This window comes from Sinocyclocheilus rhinocerous, unplaced genomic scaffold (genome assembly GCF_001515625.1).
Source record: "Sinocyclocheilus rhinocerous isolate Xijiao unplaced genomic scaffold, SAMN03320098_v1.1 scaffold1167, whole genome shotgun sequence".
NCBI classification, from domain to species: domain Eukaryota; kingdom Metazoa; phylum Chordata; class Actinopteri; order Cypriniformes; family Cyprinidae; genus Sinocyclocheilus; species Sinocyclocheilus rhinocerous.
The window spans coordinates 749708-764435 of record NW_015648750.1 but is presented as its reverse complement, the minus strand read 5'-3'; the positions used below and the strand labels follow the sequence as shown (position 1 = coordinate 764435).

The 14728-nt window shown below is 36.2% G+C and overlaps 1 protein-coding gene across 1 annotated transcript in view; it reads right to left on the bottom strand.

The window, feature by feature from the left end:
- utrn (utrophin) overlaps positions 1 to 14728 on the bottom strand; it is a 223342-nt gene that overhangs the window by 195596 nt on the left and 13018 nt on the right. Inside the window, exons 5-8 of the mRNA XM_016514969.1 lie at positions 10958 to 11050; positions 10503 to 10675; positions 9009 to 9124; positions 7690 to 7841 (exon numbers count right to left, since the gene is read on the bottom strand). Coding sequence (XP_016370455.1) covers positions 7690 to 7841; positions 9009 to 9124; positions 10503 to 10675; positions 10958 to 11050 — 534 coding nt within the window. The remainder of the gene's footprint in view (positions 1 to 7689; positions 7842 to 9008; positions 9125 to 10502; positions 10676 to 10957; positions 11051 to 14728) is intronic.

Below are 14728 nucleotides of genomic sequence, written 5' to 3'. Positions count from 1 at the left end.
TTATTATAATTTTCATTACAATAAAGTATATTTATAATGCAATGCCTTTATCACTGCTTAAATACTATGAAATATGTTGCGTGCCTTATTCTGTGTAAGAAGCCACATCATCTCACAGAAGGATTTATTTCAAACACTCGACTGATGTTATGAAGTGAGTTTGGAGTAAAAATATGTTATTAAATGTGGTATTTTCACTTGCTTTCAAATGGAGCAACATTTACTTCACAGAGCCGTAGTTCACTGAGAAGCTATACAAACAGCTGTCATTATCGCGAACGATTTCTTTGATTTCATAATCGCGCAATAAAATCGTCTGCGATTTTTTTGCGTAACTTGTCAGTGAACTACGGCTCTGTGCAGTAAATGCTGCTCCATCTGAAAGCACGTGATGATGATTTACTGCTGATTACAGAACCGGCTTTACTAACTAAACGCGCATGACAATCACATTCGATTAATCGAGCAGCCCTACGTCACAGCATCCTTGTATGTGCTAAATTTTCTTTGTTTACCACATTTTAACTACATGTTCTGTTGACACTCCTCGAACTGACAAATTGTTACATTTACAAAAAAGACTATGTGAAAGAGGGGAGAAATATGTGTAAAAAAAAAAAAATTTTAAATAGCAAACACGGGGGAAAAAAATACACACACAAAAAATATATCCGACTTATATTTCACCCCAAGATCAAAATTAAAAAAAATAAAAAACATTAAGACAGTTATAGACATTTTCTCATAACTGTCATTACCATAATGCTAATAATAAAATAAATAAATAAATGACATTATTGCAAAGCAATAATTTGTACATCATAGTAGTGAACTTACATTTAAAAGTGTGTGGTCGGTAAGATTTGCTAAATTTTTGAAAGAAGTATCAATTTAAAACAACATATTAAAACAATAACTGTTTTCTATTTGAATATATTGTAAAATGTATTTGTTTCTATTATAATCAATATATAAAACAGTCATATGATACTATTCAAAAGAATCCTGCAAAAAAAATGGTAAGTTCAAAAGAACAGCATTTATTTGAAATAGAAATATGATCTGTTAACATTCCTCTTTTGCAACTAAATGCTGCTCTTTTGAACTTTTGATTCATCAAAGAATCCTAAAATAAAAAATAAATATTGCGGTTTCCACAAAAATATTTTCCTGATCCTTCAGATATCATTCTAATATGCTGATTTTCTGCTGAAGAACCATTACGGTTATTATGAAAACAGTTATGATGCTTCTTATTTTTGTGGAAACTGTGATTCATAAAAGAATCCTGAAAAAATAAATGTATGAATAGTAGGTATTTTATTTGCAAAGGTATTATATTTTTAAAATTAACTTTACTAATTAACTAAAATTAACAGCATCATGGTAATGAGAATTTGGGGTTTGAAATATGCTTAACAGCCCTGAAAAAAGTTAAAAACATCTTAACTGGTCAAAGCAGAATTCATTTTCATTATGTTTGTTTTGATTTTGGACTGAATGTTGACCTGGACGTGTTTCCTGAGATTCACTGTGCATCTGTTGTGAGCTGGCCTAGCATGCTATCATGGAAAATCCCATGTAAAGCTGATTTACAAACTAGTCCTTTCTTTTCAAAGACCCATAGGAAAAGGACTTATGGAAAAAGCCATCAGTGAAGTTCAAGGGTCTGAGCCGCACACTCAAAACAAGAAGCGCTGCACGATCAGCAGGACCTTCAGACACAGACGATACTGCTATTGGCACGTGTTCTCAGCTGACTAAACACCGGCTAGCAGCACAACAGGGCCGGTCATGTGATATTATTCACATTCTCAGATGTTTATGTCCCACGCCTTTAAAAACTGACAGCTTTTCTAAACCCGGCGACCTACATTCCTCAGCACGCCCATGACGGAAATGTCACAGCTCATTGATAAGAGTGAAACACTAATCGGCCACTAATTGTGTGAGTCTGATGGTAAAAGAAGCAGGTTTTTCTTCATTGTGCTGTATAATAAAAGAGACAGAATCAGGTAATGAACCCGTCTGATCTGCAATCTTACATCGGGGAACCAAAAGGCACCACACCCGAGAACTCTGGGAAAAACCTTAAAAGTGCCTCAAAAGAGAGATACAAAATAACGACAACAGAAGGAAGCTTAGACTGATAACTCGAATACAAAGGCACCACTGCCCTAGGAAGTACGACATGAACTTCACAGTAGACAATGTCAACAACATGCTAGTACTATAGTAACGTATCCAAAAAACATGGTATTACCATAATGCAGGTACAAAAAGCATGGCATTGTCATGATAGATGCCAAGAACATGGTATTACCATGGTGCAAGATCCAAAAAACCATGCTATCGCCATAGTATAAGTGAAAAAATGCATGGTATTACCAAGGTGCAAGTTAAAAAAAGAAAGGAAAAAAAACCTTGCCATGGCAGACGTCAAGAACATGGTATTACCATGGTACCAGATAAAAAAAAAAAAAACACCATACAAGTAAAACAAAAAAAACATGGTATTACCATGGTACCAGAACCAAAAATACATGCTATTGCCATAGTTTAAGTGAACAAAACATGGTATTACAATGGTGCAATTTTTTAAAAGCATGTCATTGTCATGATAGATATCAAGATCATTGTACTACCATGGTACCATATCCAAAAAACGTGGTATTGCTACTGTACAAGTTTAAAAACATGGTATTACCATAGTGAAAGTACAAAAAGAATGCCATTGTCATGACAGATGTCAATAATATGGTATTACCATGGTATCATATACAAAAAAAACGTGGTATTTCCATAGCACAACTCAAAAAAACATGGTATTAACAATGTGCAATTTAAAATAAGCATGTAATTGTAATGATAGATGTCAAGAACATGGTATTGAACATGGAGTCACACCCAAACAAAACATGCTATTGCTATTGTACAAGTTAGATACAAATAGATGGTTTCACCAGATATAAGAAAAAAAAAGCATGTCATTGCCATAATAGTCACAATTTGGTCATAACAGAGCAAAAGCATAGTTTATTTTTTGGTACTTTTCTGTTGGTGAGAGAGAAAAAAAAGACTTTAAAAATAGTGACTTCAATAATCATCAACTCGTGACATTTTCATTTAGAGCCGTTTGCAGAAAACACTGACAGGTGAGACCGAATATTATTAGACTAATATATAATAAAGACTGGATGTCATTTTAACAGAGCTCTCACAGAGAAATAGTAGCAGCTGAGTCCTAAAACAAGGTTTTGTTCCTTGAATAAATGCACAGAGAACAGCTCTCATCTGGAGGAAAAGGTCATCTGATGAAAATATTCTGCTGGAATTCCCGACTCTGTCCCACATGCTGGATAAAACACTCTTCTTTCTGCTTGACTGTAAAACTGTGTGTGCTTGGAGGGCGGTGAAGCAATGCTGGAATAAGCAATAAGCAAAATATCGTTTGTCTGACAAATGCAGAACCACCCAAATGCCCCACAACGTCCCAGCAGATGCCTACATACAGCAGCCAATGACAAAATGAGCATCAGTGAACACTGCACAGATCACCACACTCCATTCAGGACGGGAACCCAATCCTGAGGACTTTAACTACTGTGGATCTGATTTCACAAATTTCAGGAACACACGCTGAAAAGTTTTGAGAGTGACAACCAAGCAGCCTGTTTGGTTATTAAAGGCATTGAAGGTAAATTACTGTAACCTGTCAGACATGCATTGGTATTCATGCACAGGTGCAGCTGATGAGAAATTCCCAAGACTGCAATGGTCATATCTGAAAAGCACATTGATATTTCACGTTTTCAGCTCAGAAAATACATGAGAATCAAACTATAACATTGCTACATATGTACATATAGAGAGCAAAACTATGGCTGCACGATTTGGAGGAAAAATAATTTTCTGACAAAAATTGCAATTATGATTTCTGATGTAAAAAAAAGAGCTGGAGGTTTGCTGTGCAAACCAAAAAGTTGGTTATTACATATCAATATGACTATAGAATAATAATAATAATAATAATAATAATGATTAAATATAAAAATATTAAACAAAATAAGAAATATTACCACCACAATTTTTCACTGCAAAATAAAAAAATATTTAAGAAAAAAATATGATAATTTTATTTTACAGTACAACTGTAAAAAAAACAACAACTAATATTTATGTCTAATTTTCAAAAATTAAACCATCATGCTTTTTTTATTTTGGCTGCTCATGTGTAAATGAACACAGTGTTACGCTTTTGCTCTGAAACATGCTGTTAAATTAAATTAAATTAAATGATATTTAATTAACTCTCAGTCTATACAATAAACTACCCAAAGCTAATGCACTGTGAGTGTGCCACGGTACAGCAATGTTATCAGAGGATAATACCAAGGTATTTTAATATAAACTAGTGGTCGACCGATATGGGATTTTTAATGGCCGATGCTGATGCGGATATTGAAAAATCAATCTGGCCGATATGAGGCCGATATAATGCATGTAATTACAGTAAATGAGAGGCATGCAGAAAATATATTTACATATATAGTTAGTTTACAGAGCAACAGGTTGTTTTAATTATAGTTTGGAATAGTTGGTTAATAATAAAGATTTATGTCTCTGATCTGTTTTGTTTTGCTTGTCGGTTTCATTGTAAAAAATAATACAAGCCTGAAGGCATATAATTACATGTTTGGTTATCAGCATAAAGCAGCATTAAATGCCTCATTCTGCAGTGCACCGGCTTTTGAGTCCACCGGAAAACAGCATCTTTTTTAGAAATAACCGAGAACAGTGTGCATTTCTGAGGAAGAGACTGTCGCGGGATTTTTGATAGTTTTTGAGGTAAACACGGTTTCATTTTTGTTTGAATTCGTTCATATCACATCTGTGTCTCCCACCGGAGCTGCCACTGGACTGCGGATCCAATGTCTCACGGTACGTTTGAATAAGACTTTGCTGCACGCCGGAGTGTTTGCGTCACGTTAGAAAGTGAATGAGGATTGGTCATTTTACTGTCTGTATGGTGCTGGCTTCACATCTGAGTGGCTTGTCTTAAGCATAAATGCACGATATGGTGTCATAATCCGTTTTGAAAAACATCGGCCAGACGGAAAGACTTATCGGTCGATGCAGATATTTAAAAAATTCCAAATATCGGGCCGATATATCGGTCGACCACTAATAAAAACTACAGGTTAAAAGTTTGCACACATCGACTCATCCTTTATTACTGTTTTTCACATTTTGGAACAATGTAAACAAGACATCAAAACTATGAAATAACACAAACACAAGTATATGACTTATGTGACTAAAACATGTTTTCTGAGCGTCTCTGTGCACAATTCACATGAGTTCACATGTATTGTTGCTTTTTAGATCAATGATCATGTGACAAATTCAGTTAAGTGCGGCCAAGTTTTGACCATGGTAATGTAATTTACACAAAAGCAATGTACAGTATCATGGTACTATCATGTTTTTGGACTATAGCACAGTTTTAAAAAATTTGGGAGTGCCTTGTAACTACTATGTTAAGTGAATTTCAGCACCGCGGTATTGCAACCTGATCCCATGACTGTACCATTGGAACTTATCATATTCATGCACCACAGTATTTGCATGTAACTCCAAGGTAAACATACTTCAAGTATTACTACGGTATAACTATGGCATTACCATGATAGATGTACATAAAAGCATGCTATTACCATGGTACATGTCCAAAAACATGGCAATACCATGCTCCTTTTTTACACCATTTGTACACAGCTATGCAAGAAAATTATCAGAGAGAATCCACCCATCTCTGGCTGCGTGTGTGTAAAATATAGCACTATATATATACTGCACAACTGTATGACTCACTCTTACCACTGAAAGCAGAAGGCAGAGAGAGAGAGAGAGAAAAGGAAACTGGTAGAAGTGAAGTCATTTATTGGCACTAGAGTGTGATGCCCATTTTCCACAGGCAGTTCCTCATCGAAGAACACCAGAATAACAACAACCTCTTTTTAACTGCCATTGCATTTTTTGCATCATGCATTTTCTGAGCAAGAAATCCCGTCATGCATTTCTCTACTCATATTTGATGAAAAGATGCACCTACGTCTGCATGAAGTCATGATTTCCTCTAGTGTTCACAGTGGGCTGAATAAGCAAGTGGCTGTGTTAAATAAATCTGTAAGTCTGCTGCGTATAGCACTTCATTATGACATGCCCAATCTGAACAGCTGCAGCCATCTGTTAAAACTCAAACTTCCCATTTGCCATTGGGACCATCAATATTAGCCTGAGTTTATAAAGACATAAGACAGATGCATGAACGTGTTTGAGGTTGTTCAGCCACTAGCAGTTTCAGTAATAAGAGGATTTATGCTAATGTCTACAAGCACCATGTCTGCTTACATCAGCTTTCAGCTGACAGACACAGCACATTTTCATTGTTATAAATATATTTTATTATATGAGCACTACTAACATACGTTCCAAAATTTTGTAAGCTGACTATTTCGGCATCATTTTGAGGCATAATAGATTCATAAAAATAAAAAAAACGCTTTAGTTTTCAAATTATAAAGCAGTATTAGCATGTATCATTCACAGAGAAGGTGATATCAGAAGGCATTGCGACAGGCTTGGTGAAAAAATTAATCCAAGATCCAAACATTATAGATTAAAAACTAGTTCAGTCTAATTACAAATGCAGTATTTCAACCAATATTTGTGTGCGCCATGTGTTTTTATACTTATTTGAGAATCACAGTGTTAGCTTAGCAACATGCTAATACCATGCTCTGTTGAAAATCAATTGAGAGTCAAGTTTCTTGTGCAATTTGCATTCATGAGCAAAACCAAGACATAGCTTTACGTAACAGCTCTGGGCATGTGACCAAAAGCGCAGATCTTATTGGCTAGCCAGTTTTATTTGTAGTGCAATGTACAAGAGACTAGAAAACCTTTCTGTAAAAAAAAAAAAAAAGTCAGATTGATATCTTGCAAATGTTCATGTCGGTCTGAACCAAAACCGAACCAAATGTTCGCACCAAATATTCATCTTGATGTAAACAGGCCTTTACTCATGGAAAAACAGAACTTCTTCAGCCAATCAGAGACATAAATAAGATTCTGTAGGTGAAAATTAGGTCCTGATAATGGCATTAAGGGCCGCTCACAACAAGTATGATAACGATAACTATAAGTTTTAATAATCATTCTAATTCAGTAAGAATAGTGAAGTCCACACCACAACTATAACGACACAGTGGAATATCACCATTGGATTTTCTTTCCACCTGATGAACAATGAAAACATTGACAGCCAATCAGAATCCACCCGACTTGAAAGAGCTCCAGCATTTAAAGCAGCAGACAATAAAACAGCAATGCACTTACAATAAACAGACCATTATATCGAGCTTTGATGTGGACGCTAATATAGTTATCGTTCTTGGTGTAAACTGGCCTTTCCATCAATCGCCCTGATTGACACCCTGAAAACTACCTTCAAAACACAATAGAAGCTGCAAAACATCTTCAGAAGGGCCAAAATATCCTCAAGAACTGAACAGAGACCAATGTAATCCAACCAATTCTTGAATATGACCGTTTCGGCACTGAGGTGGTTAACTGAGCTTCTACTCTGAGCAAGCGTAAATGAGTTTGGGTAACCAGCGCACTTACAGCACGTGCCTCATCCGGATCCACCTTATAGCGTCTGGGCAGCGTCTCCACCTCTTTGATGTCATCCATCGTGATGTCATTGGGAAGCACGGCAAAGAGTGAGGTCACATACATGATGATGGACTTCTTATCCGGCAACTGCACCGCCACATCTGAGAAACACAGAGAGAGAGAGAGAGAGAGAGAGAGAATGAGTATGAATATGGGTGTGTGTGTTTATGGAGTTGCTCTATGAGGCCCCTCTGATTAGTTATTGCTCATGTGAACTTGTGTTCAGGAAAAGCCATGTAATCCAATCAAGTCCAGATGATTAGTCTCAGGAATGCACTGGATGCTGGTTTGTTGACTGGCATTGTTTCATTGGGTTGATTCCCTGCTTCAGGCATAAATGAAAAGATCTCATAACAAGATCAACATCACGTCAGCTGAAGATGATGGTCAAGCACGCTAATGACTCTGTACACTAAAAGTAACTTTCTGCAAAATTGTGTTGGCAAATAAAGTCAACTGTTGATTAGGGCTATACAATTAATCAAAATAAAAATATGGAAAATAAAATCAAGATCGAGATATGGCTTAATGTGCTTATCAAATTGCAAAGGCTGCAGTTTAATAAAATAAATACATGGGCTGAATGTTTTAGAGTGAAGCGCAGCACTGTGTTCATTTACACGTGAGCAGCTCATTATCCGCCGTTATAGTATGCCTTTGGAAACTCAACATGTGCAACCATCTCCTCAAACTTTTAATGAGAAACTCTCATGAAAGAAAAGAGAACCTTTAAGGGCTCCCAATGGCATTATTCACCAATGGCTTAATGTTTGAAATTAAGACAGCCAGAAATATTAGCATGTAATGCAATAAATAGTTTTTCCTAAATACTAGATTTAAAAAAAAAAAAAATATATATATACATACAAAATAAAATCTTGTAATAAAAAACTACCAAACATTAATCAAATGTATTTGAGAATGGAAATATTATTTATACTAAATAATTCATGAATTAATTTATGAAAATTTGCAGGGAGATAATTTTTAGTATTTTTATATTTTATTTAATAATCATCTTAATTATTATTATTTTAATATCCATATAGATAACCTAACAAAAATTTGGCCAAATCATGCAGCCCTTCAAAAAAGCACAAAAAACGCATCGCATTTGCATTTAGCTTTCAGCTGGTCACTGCAGTGAATCCACATGACCAACTTCACCAAGGCTGCAAAATCTGTATGGCCCTATTGCGCGTGAATATCTATTTAAACAGCTGGATTTTTTTTTTTGGAGCAGCTGTAGTGCCACGATGCTTCTTTACCTTCCGCATCCAGTAGTCTCTCAATGTTGAGCTGATCTTTGGCAAATGTGAAAGCGTGGTCCAGCCTCTCCACAGGGGTTAGATGAACTACTTCCTCCCAGCTGAACCCATGAGGCCTGAAACACAATTCACAACAAGAGTCTAAAGTGAGTGTGTGACCCATACTTGGAATTAGTGCTCTGCATTTATCCCATCCAAAGTGCACACACACAGCAGTGAACACACACACACCGTGAACACACACCCGGAGCAGTGGGCAGCCCGGGGAGCAGTTGGGGGTTCGGTGCCTTGCTCAAGGGCACCTCAGTCGTGGTATTGAAGGTGGGAGAGAGCGCTGTACATTCACTCCCCCCACCTACAATCCCTGCCGGTACGAGACTCGAACCCGCAACCTTTGGGTTACGAGTCCGACTCTCTAACCATTAGGCCACGACTTCCCCACACTTCCCAAAAAGACCGTTCACACATGCAGCAACAAACTAACCTGAAGTCATTCACCGACAATGAGAGCTGACATGAGCAAAGGTTCAATCGAACACTCACTTCTAAATATTAGGTAATCACTTTGATTACAGAATGCACTTTTGACTCTCTTTCGAAACCAAACTGTGTGAACAGAACCAATTTTAGGATTGACAACCACATTTCTGCTGTGTTGTGGATGAAGCCCACAGATCTACGAGCTCTTGAAGACATTCAAGCAGGTCCACATGAATCTACATCTGCAAACTTCTGTCATTCATGGCTACACACCCTTGCGTGTTTGGTTATTAAATATTTGCTGATCTGACAACTCTTCAGGTGTCAATAAGGGTGTAGTACTAACCTCTGTTTAACACACTTTGTTTAAACTTATTATGCAGATTTTCCCACTAAACCAGAACAGAAAATGCTGAAGAAGTCTGGATTACATCAGGACCTACCAACTTGTTCTCTTCATCCACAAACATTTTACATTGCTTACATAAGTTAATAAAGATTTTAGTGATTAATGTGCAAATATGCATACAAATTTCAAGTCGACAATCAGCTTTGTTTTTTTCTCTACTTTTCCATCTGCTGTTACATTTATGTTTAAAAAATAAGTAAAAATAAAGAGCTATAGTGCTCAGACACATTGAGTTGTGTGTGTGTGTGTGTGTGTGTGTGTGTGTGTGTGTGTGTGTGTCTGTGTTTCGGTTCCTGCAGGCTCATGACATGATCAACCCAAACAGACTGAACAGCTTATGAACACAAAATCTCACCAGAACAGAAAATGCTGAAGAAGTCTGGATTACATCAGGACCTACCAACTTGTTCTCTTCATCCACAAACATTTTACATTGCTTACATAAGTTAATAAAGATTTTAGTGATTAATGTGCAAATATGCATACAAATTTCAAGTCGACAATCAGCTTTGTTTTTTTCTCTACTTTTCCATCTGCTGTTACATTTATGTTTAAAAAATAAGTAAAAAAGAGAGAGAGAGAGTGTGTGTGTGTGTGTGTGTCACCTGAAGTGGTGTAGGATGGCGTTAAAGGCCAGGCCGTCTGCCCAGCTGGTGGTGAAGTTGAGCACGTTGACGCTGCTATAGTTGCGGGTGCAGTTTCTCACCCAGCTCAGCAAAATCTTCTCACTGTTGGTCTGCTGAAGACTGGACATCACATCCTTCATGACGTCCTTAACCTGCACACACACACACACAGATGAACGTTAGACTATGTTAGTGAGGACATCTGACTTCATTTAAGGATAAACAGCACATGGCCCATTCATAAAAAAAATTTTCATAGTGAAAGCACATCAAATGTCCTCACAGGTTTTTGTCATTTTTGCTTTTGACATTTGAACCTCGAAAGCAGCAAAACCCATATACATACAGTACATCTCAAGTCTATGAAAAATGTTTCAGAAATAGGTTTGCACATAAAGAATCCAGATTTAAGAGCTTTGTGGGTGTTTTCTGACCTGCCAGTGCAGTATGATACTCCAGATGAGTCCGAGAGTGAGCTTATGATTCCCATCGACAATATCAGTCCCTCCGATATTCACCAGGTCCACCTGAAAAATAAATCAAACAAAACAATAAAAAAAACAGAACAAAACGTAAAAAAAATAAACAATAAAAAAACAAGACAAAAATTACATATATATATATATATATATAGCACATTTCCAGTAGGACAAATAAATAACAAATGTATTTAAGCTGAGAGGCAGTTTGTTTAAAAAAAAAAAAAGGATTCATTAATAATTGTTCCCGGTTCACTGTGAAAATTCATTAATCCAGGGAAGAAATCAATTACAAATCCACTTACACTAAAATACACTTTACAGGACGGTTCCACTGTTAACATTACCGCATTACACTAAAAAAAAATACTTATTTATAACATTTACTAACATATAATTAAAATCAAAAGTTACATCTGTTAATATTATTTAATGAACCTGAGGTAATTTAAATGTATTTTATTACTCAACATTAACAAAGACACAATTTAGTTTCTTAGTTCAGTAACAAAGATGCTGAATTGCTCATTGTTAACGTCAATTAATACATTAACTAACACTAACGAATGGGACTTTACTGTAAAGTATTACCAAAAATTATTTTCATAATCTTTTTAAAGTGAAAGTAATAACTTTCTCCACCTCTGAATGACTTTTTGACTAACATAACCACAGTTAAAAATAGATCCGAGTCTGGCCTACATTATTTCCAACTAAACTCAAAACTATGTTACATTACAAGAGTTAAATGTTTCACACGGTGTCACGTCTTGAAAGTTGCGTGTTTCCATATGGAATATATAAATATACACAGTTGTTTCTAATTAGGGGAGTGAATCCGACGGTTCGTCACGATACGATATGATATTGATTTTAATACCCAGCGATACGATATATGCAGATACCCCAAAAATCTCTACGATACGATTTGATTCAGGGAGTATATCGATCGATATTATGATATTATGTACCTATTTTACACAACCTGCTACATTTCTATTAACTCACAAATGCAGGGCTCAGTGCTAAGAATCTTTTCTGAATTACAAGAAAATAAATACAAAGGCACAAATGAAATAAACGGTGCTTTTCAGGTTTTTCAGGAAGGTAATGAAGAAATCAAATGTAAAACAGCCTTCATAGTCTTCACTGGATAAATGAAATATAGATTCATCCTTATTAATGTTACAGACGTTATTCAGTCAAGACAGCATTAGGATTATTATTAGTCTGCTTTCACTTTAAGAGGAATGCATGGATACTGATACACACATGGTTTCTTTCTCAACTGTTCACGTTAAGATATAAGCGACTGTGTTTATTAGGATATTCGCCAAGACGCGCATTTTGATGTAATTTTGTCTGTATTTGTATCCGTATCGATGGATCGTCACACCCATATTTCTATCCTGCTATTACTGACTGGGAGAAAAGCGGCCGTTTAGAGATGATTACGGGCCGCTGGTGTAAACATGCCTATCTGACAGACAGATAATCTCACTGTGCTTACTGGTGTAGATTAACCAAACCTACACTAAAGCATTCGACTTAAGCGGTCATATATGCTTAGAGAGTCACCAGCGTTTAGAGAGCCAACTCAACCTCATAATGAGTGCGTAATATTCAAAGAACGTAATCAATCAACAGCAGCGTCACTAAATATGTGGCTGCATTTATGAAAGATTACTGGAGGATCTGCAAAGCTATGAAACGCCACATAAACCTGCATTAGCCTGACACAGATCCGCTTTTATCGGTCAAGAGATTAAAACACAGGAAACTGTGCTGTGAGAATATTTACCGCTCCGCTAATTACAGGGTAACAATATATACTTATATCACACAGGACAATTAATCATCCAACGTTAGGCTGTTTTTGAGACTTTTTGGCATTCCTGTTGCTGCTTTTCCTTTATAGATTGTTTTTTGTAGGGCTGTCAAACATACAATTTCTGTGATTATTGTTTTTTTTTTTTCTGTTTAACAGATTATTTTCTTTTTATTGTAAAAATTAGTGGTCAAAAATTGACTAACAGCTCTCATTCAAGCAAAGAGAGCTAATATTCTGGTATTGATAGAGACAGAAACATCACTATAATAAATGCACAGCTAATACATTTATTATAATGGATTTATGTGAGTATTTTTTAGTTAAAAAAAAATATATATATATACATATATACACTGAACAAAATGTAATTATAGGAATGTTGAATGGCTATATTTAATCATTTACCCCAAGAAAATGCCATTAAATAAATATACTGTAAATAAAATATACTGTCTTTATGACATTTCTACATTAATTTGGAGATTCAATGTGAAAATATTTATGATTACAAATTTCATTGTCAGGTGCGATTAATCGCGATTAATTACAGAAAAAAGTGTGATTAATAATTTTTTTTTTCAATTGTTTGACCGCACTATTTTTTTTTTTGTTGTTGTTGCAAACCTATATTAGGTGTCATCAAAAATGCATCTAAGTCTAGAGACAGATTTATGAATCATGCTCGTTTTCTCTTAAGTGAACATTAAAATTTGAGTGAATTTTGAGTAAATGGACTGGTTGCACTGAGCTTCATAATGTACTTTGTTAATTTATGGCTTGACATGGCATTATTGCAATGCTGATTTTAAAATCTAGTCAGTCTTTAAAGCATAATGCAGCTGATCTGAGACAGCAGTGGGTGGCAAACATATGAGCAACTGCAACTACACCCTACTGCTGGGACACCCGAGGAGCCCGCCATCACACATAACCATAACAGCACAGCTTGAGCTCCCTTAGATTGATTAAAGCTTTTAAAGAAGTCTCTTCTGCTCACTAAAGATGCATTTATTTGGTCATAAATACAGTAACAAAAACATTTAAAATACTGGTATTGTGACAGCACTAAGTCCACTAAGGATGATCTGGAGCATGAGTGAGTGCAGTGTGTGAGAGGAAAAACACACCGTTTATAGCATCTGTGTGTGTGTGGTTCTGTTTAGTCAGTCTGACCCCGGGCCAGCGAAGAGTAAAGACAGAGGACATGTCAAAACGACACACTAATGTCCCTAAAAGACACGCAGGAACTGTAAAGCCTTTTAATTAGCCTGCCCTTGCTGTACGTTCCCTAGGCAGCGTCTGTCAGCTGATACGAGGCATGAAACAAAACTAATTTCCTCCCGCAGCAGAAGCCCAGAGAGTCAAGCAGCAGCAAGGACACACGGGAAGGAAGAGAGAGAGACTCACGCTGCTCTGATGAAGGACCTGCAGCACGCGGTTGACGTTGTTGAGGGAGTGAACTCTAGTAGAACCTCGCTCTTTGGTCTGAGAGACAGAGAGAGAGAGACAGAGAGAGAGAGAGAGTTACGCTATACAGACACATTCACAATTGTACAGTACAAAACAGTGCCACAGTATTACTGTGTTTTTGAACATGCTCATGAAAGACCTTGCAATAGGGCTGAGCGAAATGCACAACCATTCAAAAGTTTGGGGTTGGCAATGCTTTCGAAAGAAATCTTACTAAAGCTGCAGTTATGTGATAGAAAAAAATGATAAAAATCAGTAATATTGTGAAATATTATTACAATTTAAAGTAAGTGCTTTCTATTTGAATATATTGTAAAATGTAATTTATTTCTGTGATCAAAGCTGAATTTTCAAAGCCAGTCTTCAGTGTCACATGATCTTCAGAAATCAGTATAATATGCTGATTTGCTGCTCAAGAAACATTT